Below are 10868 nucleotides of genomic sequence, written 5' to 3'. Positions count from 1 at the left end.
TTTTTTTTTTTTTTTTTTTTGAGGAGTGATAACCATGCAAAGATCTGGACACTCATTTTTTAAAGGAATAAAATTCATTCCATCACTGTGTTTCCATCAACAGTTCCTAAATATGCGGGGATCAAAAGAAGCAAAGTTTTCACATAAAGCAGGGCATCTTCCCATAAAGAACAAACAGCATAATGTGAGCAGCAGAACAGTATTTTCATTAAATAATCAACTTGTTTCTAGTGTCCTAAGATCAGAACTAAAGCACTTAATATCTACTCCGCCATCATCAGACTTCAGAGCTAACCTTTAGAATTTAATAAGAAGTCTTCATCCATTCAGACTGGTTCTTTCAGGACAGCTCCAGTTCAAGCACTCAGTATTGACTTAGTGTAGATTTTTTGTACTTTTTTAAAAATTGCCTCAACAAAATTAAGTATTAGAGATTCATTTTCCAGACAAAACCTGAGATTTGGCAGGCAAGACTAGAATGATTTACAGAGACAATTTGTATTGGGTCAGATCTTTTCTTTGATCCAGCTCCTTCACTCTGCAAGTGAATAAGGTGGAAGAATCAAGGTGGAAAGCAGTTTGCAGCAATTATCCTTGGAGTTCAATTTTCAAACTCCAAGCACTTTTGGAGACCAGCATCAAAATCCACCATTGCTCTGCATGAATTGGGTGCACTGTGAGACCCAAGGCAGAGCTATTTAACACACCTCAGCAGAGTAACAGTATTTCTCTGACCAAACTGGTCTGCTCTGCAGTTTCTTATATACTGGCCTTTTAAAACTCACCTCATTCTTGCTGTCTTTAAACAAAAAACATCAAATTTTCAATGCAAATCTATGCAGTACCTTGCATAGGATGGCTCAGAACACACTGAGTGACTGCAACAGTGGGAAAACAGTTTCCTGCTTTTTTCCCCAAGGTAATTTGAATAAACTGTACTGGAAAGAAAAAAAAAGTTTTCATGCTTTTTGCAACTTTTCTTCCTATTTCCTTTGACCCATTTCTCCATCTACTGTTTTGAAGTGGCTGTGGCTCATCTGCCAGTTTTCATTTGCTCTCTAAAACTCCCCTGGAAGCTATCTAATACTGTCAGGATGAAAAGTTCCAAGTCCTGGTGTTTGTGCTGAAAGTTGCCCCCATAACTGCTTTATTCCTACTCTGCAAGTGCAGCCAACTGCTGTGAGCTACAGACCAACATTTGGGGACATGGTGATCATGGAAATGTTGGATTAATGGTTGGACACAATGATCTTAAAGGTCTTTCCCAACCTAAATATTTCCATGATTCTGTGATTTTTAAAGAGATGGGATCTCATGGATATTTTACCTCAAAGAGCCAAGAGCAAGACAAACTCAGAGAGATCAGGTGCAGGCCACCTACACGCATATATATCTGCACATATATCCATCTACAGCTAGATCCCAAAATTAGGCAACTCTAACTCCCTTCCTGCCATCTCACCAGGCAGACCTCCCTCTACCACAGTTACTTGAAGACCTAAGGGTCACCCAAAATGCTTAAATTGTGTCCCACAGCCCAGCACACCCTCCCACCTGAGCAAACTCCTAAGCTAGACAGGGACTTCACTGTACCAGCCACACACAGGGAATAGTCTAACCTGGATGTGATCCTGAGCAACTTAACCCAAGTTTGAAGCCAGATCCTACTTTGAAACTGGCCCTGCTTTGAGCAGAGGCTGGGCTGGTGACCTCCAGAGGCACCTTCCTTAACTAGTCTGTGATTCTGTGCTCCAAATATGTAATGGAAGTTTTATTTCACATTAAAAAAATCCTTATGCTTTACGTATTTTCCTTAGGATCACATGCCTAAGCACTGGAACAGAGATGGGAGAGCATGGACACAGAGATCTGCACTCCAGAGCTCCTGTAACCTTCCCCCACAGACTCTGAGAAGCAGATCTAACCCACCTCTGAAACCATTTTAAATCACGTTGACGGGAAACCGAGCAGCTCAAGAGGCAAATGCAAGTTTCTCATTTGTGTTTCTAACCTCCTTCTGACCTGCACCTAATGCTAGCCAGGTAAGAGCAGAAATTCAATACAATTCCTTCTTTTTTAACTCTGCAAACCTGCTCTGCTAGTGAACAGAAAGCCAGCAGGGTGGATGGAAATACTTGCACTATTTGCATACCCTATAAAGCTCTGAATTAACTTTATCAGCCCGGGACAAAAGATCTGGAGAACACTGTAAGCAAACATCTGCTCAATATACATTCACCATTAAAAAGTAAACAGTAGGATTGGCTCCATAAGGAACAGGTTGGGAATTATCAGAGTACTACACATCACATAAACTGATGGCATGGCCCGGAATTCTCTAAAGCAACGATCACACCAGGCACAAAAACAGCTCTCAAGCATCAGAACGGCCTGAATGATGAGAGATTAGAATATAAACACGGAATAACATTCACAAGGAGAGACAGAAAGGACTGGGATACTGTAAATGTTTGACAAATGTTTATAAAATAATGGATGGTACAATAAAGATGGATGGGAAGCTTCTGCTTCCAAGCGACCAACTCCAGAACAAGACACTCAACACAACTGAAGGTGGGGAAAACCTGAGCTAATTAAGGAAATTATTTAAACACCATCATAAACAAATCATAGAATGGTTTGGGTTGGAAAGGCCCTTAAAGATCATCTCGTTCCAAGCCCTTGCCATGGGCAAGTACACCTTCCACTAGACCAGATTGCTTATGGAAAAATTAATTTCCAGTGGAGTTTTGCTGGGGATTGGGTAAAGATAAAGGCAGAGGAACCATCCCTGGCTCTCACATGGCCTGTACAGGAACTGTGAACAACAGGGCTGAGTGGCTGATGGGACATCTGGCATCAGGTTCCCCTGCATCCTCACGTGCCCAATGCCCTGCATATTGCACTGAGAATGCCTCCTGCTGCTTCCCTAGCTTTGCCTAAACATGAAAGCTGGACCAGGAGCAGCTTCCCCCTTCTACACATTTCCCTGAAATACCCAAGATGCTGCTTTCTCTGAAATCAGAGAAAAAAGAAAAGGAAAGGAAAAGAAAAAAAAGAAAGTTTTGTTAGAACTGCCCTATAGAGCCAAATCCTGAGACTGGAAACAATTCAGATGTCTATGGTCTAACTGGGATCTTAATTTGATTTTACAGCAGTTTAATCCCTTTGAATTCAGCAGACTTCCTTCTACAGTGGTGTCAGAAAGAAAAAAATCACGCCATGTGTCTTTTCATAGGCAGGTGAGCTTCTGTAGTGTGATGGAAATGAGAAGATGAATGTCAGAAAGTGGGCCAAATTCTTTTCTCCATTAAACAAGCATGAGTGAGAGTAGGATTTTTCTGTAGGAACTGAAGCTGACAGCATGTCAACCAGCACTCATTCAGCTGGGAGGGCTGGGAGAGATTATTTAAAGTTGTCAGCTCCTTCCATGCCTGGCTTTTGGCAACTCTTCTTGTCCCTTTCCACTGTATACTCTTTATACATGCTGTTTTAAATTAAGAAACTCAAGTGAGGAAACGAAAAGGTAAACTTTAAGAAAATAATGCAGAAACAAATGTTTTGACCTATTTTATTTTAACTTTAAATCTACTAGATAGGGCACTAACAGGTCCTGTGGTGTGCCCTGACCAATGCCCTGTTGCTGTTACTTGCTTCATTCCTCTGCTTACCTTGGCAACCAAAACCACCCAGAACTAGAGTTTGATTCCATGAAACTGGAACAGAACAAATAATTGATAACAAATGAGATTTGCTTCCCTCTCATCTCAGTCTTCTGCTAATAACTGGCAGAAGGCAAGGCTGAAATGCAGATGAGCCAGCCCTGAGTGCTGTGTGAATACTCAGGGTGAGCAATACATCATCTGGAAAGGTTTTCATAGGTGCTTACATCATGGACATTTTTAAAAGTCTGCCATCAGGAATCTGCTCTGTGGAGTTAAACTACTACAGTTTGATGCCTCGGTCTGTGCATTTTCACAGGGATGTTCCCTATGTCCAGCCCCTAAGCCCATTGCCCTGCTGCCATTTTTCTCCTTTCTGCCACTAATTTTGTTAGCACAAGCTTTGAGGACATCTGAAGGAATAAACTGCCTGTTTAATTAGCCACTGTCTAATTATTATAGATATCCTGAGTAATAAAATCCCAACAATATGTAAAAGGATAAGCCAAGGTGATTATTTCCCAGCTTGCGGAGCAGAATCCCCAACCAGCAGGGAAAAGCACTATTTGCTTTTTAAGCATTTCTACTTCCAAAATGTCACAGATACTTGATAAACTCGATGCAGAGAGTATGGCAGGATGGTTTCTGAAAGACAAGGAGCTGGTTAACACTGACTCTTGTGCTGGGATCCCTTCTCCAGCCCATTAAAGCAGAGATAATAGTATAGTGATCTGAAAAAAGTGAAAATACCATGCAAGTGCTGTGTAGCCTTCAGGATTTCACTCTGTTCAGCTCCTTACCAAGCAGCATCACTCCAGCTGTAATGACCTTAACAGCACAGCTCTGAGCTAACATTTCCCAGGAGGCTTTGTGGATGGTCCACAGTGAAGGAAGACTAGGTGTACGTGGGCGAAGGCACAAAAGGACAACTCTAACAGCATTCTCTGAGCTGATCCAAAGCTTATTAAAGACAACAGGGATATTTCCTCGGGTGCTCACAGGTGCTGGATTAGGCTCTGCTTTCCTCATTTTAAAACAATCCCTCACTCAGCTCCATTGCTACCTGTTGCAGAGGTGCAGCTCTGACACTCAGAAGATCTGCAAACCCCATGCATGAGGGGCAGGATAAACACCTTCAGCTTCTGCCTACTAATCATCTCAATGAATTCTTAAAAAAAGATAAAAAATCCTTCGAGCAAATCAGCGTTTTGCCTACAGGGCTTGTGCACACATTTTCAACCTGTACTATTGTATATCAGTATTTTTTGCATGCCTTGGCTCTGTGTTCAGGAGCTGGGGATCCATGTGGGAGAAGATCCATGTGAATGCAACCATTAGCTGAGCTTGAAGCATTGGGAAATGCCAAGGTAAACATTTAAGGGCTGCTTTCCCTTTGAAGCCCCCATGCCTAACTCTACGATACTATTGACTCAAGAAGTAATGCTGAACACTGGAAGTGTTCAGTCAGCATTTTAAACTATTATGAGCTACCTTCTGAACCATTGCCAAGTTAATAGACAATGAAAGATAATGAGCTTGAAATTGGGTGTTAAATTGCATTTTTGGTTCTCTCCTTTTTTTTTTTTTTTTTCCTTGAGGTTTAACTATTTCCTGCAGAAACAACATCATCTTTGATGTATCATTATGTAAATGCCTATTTTTAGGTCACAAAAAAAGTCAAGGCGTGGGCTAAGCCCTCGCTGCTCTTGTTATGTGTGTGCAGGAAGGGGGAAGAGAGGCAGACGAGACACAGCAAGACCCAGCACTTTCTGGTCCCCAGAGGGAGGGAGGGAGGTGGAGGCATGAGGTTGGGTCTGTTGGCAGCAGGAGACTCCAAATTAAGGAGGAGATTACTCGACCTGCTCATTAACAGTGAGGCTGGATGGAGGAGGGAACGCTCCAAGAACCGCGTTTGTGTCGCACGGGTTAACACGAGGAGTATTTCCATGCGCCCCCAAGCCTTTAAGGACTTTCAGCTGAATTCAGGGGTTTTCACGAGCTGAAATACCTCTGTTGTGCAGGGCTGATGTGTATCCAACCTCCAACCTGCCCACGGCAGAGCCAGGACAGTAAAAGTCAAAAACCGCTATAAATGGGCAAAGCAGCGTGCAAAAAGCTGCAGTTCTTCTTCTGAAAGCAGCATCGTGTAGTAACGGCTCTCCACTGGAATAATGTAAAATTTAGTGCTTCATCTACATTCAAATTAAAAAAAAAGAAAAGCACGACTCCCATCAGTGTAAATACACCATTTAAAACCATGAAAGTCGGCCTAGCATTGAACACTTGAGCAAAACCTGAATGGAGAGTTTGCCACCGAACCTGGACTTTCTCTGCAGAAATAACTGCAAAAAAGGGGACATGATAGATACCAGTAAATTATGCTCCCAATAAACTTAAATGCTCAACGCACTTTATAAAGCAAAGAATTAAAATAATCGTAATTATGAAAATCACTCAAATCATTCCAGAGCCAAAGAAATCTTACCTGATACCTGTCACCTCCATTTTTTGAAGATTAAATTAGGATAGGAAGGTAGGCTTATCCTCATTAGTATAATTGTAGGATCTTTCTTTTATTTTCCTTTTAAACTAATGAGTTTCATTAATCCAGGTTCATTTTTATAAGCCTCTTGGGTCCAAATGTAAAGGACAGTCATTTTAGAAAACAGTAAATTAAAAAAAACATGTAGCATGCATTAAGTGCACGTATTTCATAAGTCCTAGGTTAATACAACTGGCATCTAGTTTAATTAATCCTTGTTAGTGTAACGACTAATATCCCTCCCTAGCATGTTTCCTTTAAACATTAGTATGTTAATTAAATGTTGTTTTTTTAAGGGTTTTTTTTTCCCTTTGTACTTCAATATGGCATTATATCATCTAAAACTATTCCAAACAACTACCTTATAGAGATGTCTCCTTACAATATCTGGTCTCTTGCAGAAATTCTGAAGCCTTTTAAAAAGCTGTTCAGGTGTAGAATACAGATATTCAGCTGCAGGAAAAACAGATACATTTTTAATGAAACAAAAACCTCAAAGCACACACTCGATATTAGTCACTTTACTAATTAAAAATGCATATTGCTCTGTGCCGCCTCGTGTTTTACATTATTTAAGCATGATTTTATAAGGTTACCTCAGCTCACAAGGATGTTTAATGCTAAATAAGACTGTGTAGTTGTGCTGTTTAGACATCTCCTTTGGGTGATTAAAATACATTATTCTAATGTAACACAATGCATATGTGATACATTTAGTGATGAGATTTTTTGAAGAACTGGTACTACATTAGTGTGTATCCTGTACTGCAGTTGCATACTATTAAGTATTAAATTGTTTAAATAATTTGGTGTGATTTTCAGGCCTGGCTTTTTTTTTTTTCCCTCTTCTCTGTATCAAAAAAAAAAATCTGCAAACCATTGCAGCATCAGTGACCTTCTAACAAAAATCTATCATTACGGGATGTGTATGCTAACAATGAAGAATGCTATTTCAAAACTTGCTTTTTTGTTATCTTAAAAGAACAGATGGCAAATATAAACTTCGTCTAATGTATTAAAACACATAAAATTTGCCTTAACACTAACATGTTGGCTTGCCAAATAAACAATTGCTTTCACTCAAGTTTATTCCCAAACTTTGGGTTTTAGCAGGAATCACGTTATTACATTTCAGCAGAAGGAATAGGCAACAAAGCAGCTACCTGGGAATATCTCTGGGTACACCAAGGCTTTGGGACACAGCGGGTAACAGCCACAATGCACAGCCTCGATCCTGAGGATTAGAAATCACAAATACACAAAAATAGACATTAGTCAGCCAAAAAAATTATTTCCATGCAAGAGCCTTGAGGTTGCCTGCATGCAGCAAGAGGGAAACATTTTTTTTTTCTTCAGCAGCATAATCCTTCTAAATGCCAAAGTTGCTCTTTTTAAAGAAAATTTTATTGATCATATGAATTACATAGAACAGAACAGCGAGCATATGTTTTGTTCGCTGAATAAATCAAAGCGCAGCTCTGCATTTTTTTGTTTTTTAAATACTGTTTAACACATTTTATAATCAGCAGACAGACACATGTAACAACATGGTGAAGTATGGACGGCTTTGCTTAATAATGCTGCTGGAAAACAAGGGGCACGTTGGCTACACCAGGGTGTGGTGCAGACACACACACCACCCTCACCTGGCACAGCAGATATTCCCCTCAGACTTCCAGACTCCAAAGGTTACAGCTAAATATAACCCAGGAACAACTTGCAGCATGCTCCAGGCTGGGATATTTCAGCTTATTCACATGCTTTGGATAATTTCCTTTATTTTTCGGGACATAAACTGTTGTATTTTTTAATAACCGCTGATGGAATCCCTTTGCCAAAGCGCGCGAAGCTTTGTACTTGCTTTTTTTGTTCCCAAGGAACATTTCACATATCTCCCAAACATCAAACCCAAATATTTTAGAATTGCACCGCCGTGGCGCAAAGTTTTCCAGTAGCAGAGCTGTCCCTCCTGGAATTCAGGTATTAACAGCTGAATGGGTTAAAGGCATCCAGGTTGCAGTTTATTTTTTTCACATAATGACCACTGATCTGACACAAGGTCCCTCCAAAGATACAACTGTAATTTCTGTTGGCCAGAAATTACACAGTGAAATTCAAAACACTTCTTAAAATATGTTTATTTTATGAGAGGCTTTGAATTTCCTCCAACATGTTGACCATACGAGGGCTTTATTTTTAACTTCAGTTTTCCTCATTCCCCAGAATAAAAAAAAAAAAAATCTGAAATCTTGTCAACGTTCACCTTTTCTATTTTCAGTGACAACCCAAAGGCTTTTGCTACCTCCATGCGAATGGCAGGTTTGGTACTTTATTACAGGTACCCTGAAAGGACTCTGTTTCCTTTAGATCTACTCAATTTTAAACAGGAAAAAAAAAAGAAAATAAAGAATAACATATTCAGCTTTCATGCTAGAAAACTATGCATATCCACAAACCCCAAAGACACATTTCTCTGCAAATGCTTTTGCTAAGAAATGACTGCTGGTTTTTTTCATAAACTTTTAAAATTTGTAATTTATGTTTTTTTTTTTTTAAATAACATATGCACTTCAGATTGCATTTTAAACATTAACAACAATTTCAAAGTGTACATCGTCTAGCACTATATTTTTTACCAAAGGGAAATGTTTCTGATGTGTGATTTAATTGATGATTTCAGTTCTTAAATATTGTGTCATATGTCAAAGCAAATAGATTTTTAAAGTTTTCTTTAATCTAGGAGAAAAAAAAAGAGTGAAACTGTGGACATTTCAGTAATAGCTCAGATCACTAAGTTATGTTAAAATATTTGCTTTTTAATCATATCGTCTGCATGGAAAAAAAAAAAAGAACAGCTCCCTAAAACAAAATTGCAGGCCAAGATGGGATCTGAGTCATCGTTTGAGTATGAAATTTCCCCTTTCAACAAACCTCTACCAGGATCATGAATTAGTAAAATCAGAATTTAATGCCTCCGTGGTTTGCTGGATGAAAGTTAAAAATTTGGAATTCTTTCATTTGCAAATGATCTTATTTGCATAATCCTTTCTGCACCAAAGTTTGGGTGTATTTTTCTGACCAGTCCCTACTATGAGTAGTAAGCTTTACTACAAACCTTACACCTTCCATTTGTCAAGACCTAAAGATCAAATCAAACTGGGCAGAGCTCACACTGACACAGACTTTGGTGTGAGGATACACAAGGAATCCTTTAATTTCCATGCATTTCTGCCCTCTCCCAGAAAAGTATCATATCATAACAATAATACAATTACTCTTCATTTCAATCCTTAAGCACTACTAGTTAAATAATAAGTAAGAGTTACGATTGATCTATTGTTAAAATGGCTAGTAAATGGTCTTTTTATTCCAATTAACAAATCATCTGCTAAATCTATGAATCTTAATATTCAGGTCTATTCACTTCAATTCATACAATTTATCTGCAAATAGTTGTTGGGCTTTTGATTCTAAATATAATTAGCTGATAATTTTGCTTGGCTGAATTACTTTTCTGGAGGGCCTGCTAAGGCTCTCAGTCGCATTATCTAGCAATAATGAATCTGATAGGTGAAATTTTTTACTGTAATGAGGATGAGACACAGTTGTGACACCTGAGTCTAGTAATAACAGAAGACTGCTAATTATCGACAGCACTTTTTTGTGTGATGCACAGAGAAAAAAAAATCCCTCATTATTAAAAAATAAAAAGTTACAATTATAAGTGACACCGGAGGAGAGTAAATAAAATGGAGTGATTAAAACATTGCTGCTTTAAGGGTGTTTTTAATTAAGTGGAAATGCTAATGTTGTCATACTTAGCAGATGGGATTAAAATTAGTTATTGTAAGTAACTCATATTTTATGTTATGGTTTCCACAGCATGTCTACAAGATCTAAGAAAGTGATACATTCCATAAGACATTTAAAAAATGAAATTCTCATAGTCTTTACAGCTCATAATAATGAACATCATGAATAAACTATTGAAAAAAAAAATCCTGCCAAGGCTTTTACCATCGTGACTTAACTCGCATGGAATGCAACCATAATGTACTGGGCTGCTGGAATCACACTGCTGGTCTGCCTTTGTCTTTTGCTGATTGCTGCACTTCTGATTTCCTTCACACTCAACAATAACAGAAGTTTGGTGCTTGTGCAGGAATCCAACATCAAGTGTGGTGTCAAGAAGGTACAGCTTTGGTGCAAGGGAAGATGATGACCACCCACCAAGGTGACGTTCTAAACGAAAGCACAGGATGCATCATGTAACTGCAGATAAAAACCTAATTGCACACTTTCTCCTACTTTATTTGTGTAAAATTTTCCATCTGCTACATCTAAAGATGTCTAAACTGTTAGTATCAAACCTGCATTCAGCTGCCAGCTGTGCACATTAAGGATTGCAAAACACTAAGTAAATGAGGCAGCATAAAACCGAGTAGTACTGGTCCATCTGCCCAGTACTAGTAGGGACCCCCATACCTGGTCCTTTTAAAGCCCCACACTGCTGCTCAAATTGATAAGGAAAATACTTAATAACATGCTTTAAGAGCCTTGGTTTAGAAAGCTCAATTTGCATTTGCTATCATGACTTCTAAGTATCGGAATCTGCCTAGTACTAGTAACAAGTTAATGCTTTTCATCTCTCTTTCAAATGCTCT

The 10868-nt window shown here is 39.0% G+C and overlaps 1 protein-coding gene across 6 annotated transcripts in view; it reads right to left on the bottom strand.

The window, feature by feature from the left end:
* The window catches only part of GTDC1 (glycosyltransferase like domain containing 1), a 163692-nt gene that overhangs the window by 2093 nt on the left and 150731 nt on the right, over positions 1-10868 (bottom strand). For 4 of the 6 annotated variants that reach the window (XM_031056246.1, XM_031056270.1, XM_031056250.1 and 1 more), the window contains 2 exons: positions 7368-7438; positions 6566-6657 (listed from right to left, as the gene is read on the bottom strand). In XM_031056246.1, the coding sequence (XP_030912106.1) occupies positions 6566-6657; positions 7368-7438 (163 nt within the window). Of the gene's footprint in view, positions 1-853; positions 939-6565; positions 6658-7367; positions 7439-10221; positions 10447-10868 lie in introns of those variants that run through there. The other 2 variants (XM_031056257.1, XR_004081657.1) reach the window with 2 other exon arrangements.

The sequence above is a fragment of the Geospiza fortis genome, unplaced genomic scaffold (assembly GCF_000277835.1).
Source record: "Geospiza fortis unplaced genomic scaffold, GeoFor_1.0 scaffold112, whole genome shotgun sequence".
NCBI classification, from domain to species: Eukaryota; Metazoa; Chordata; class Aves; order Passeriformes; family Thraupidae; genus Geospiza; species Geospiza fortis.
The sequence above is the reverse complement of the archived record's forward strand: the minus strand, read 5'-3'. Positions and strand labels throughout refer to the sequence as shown.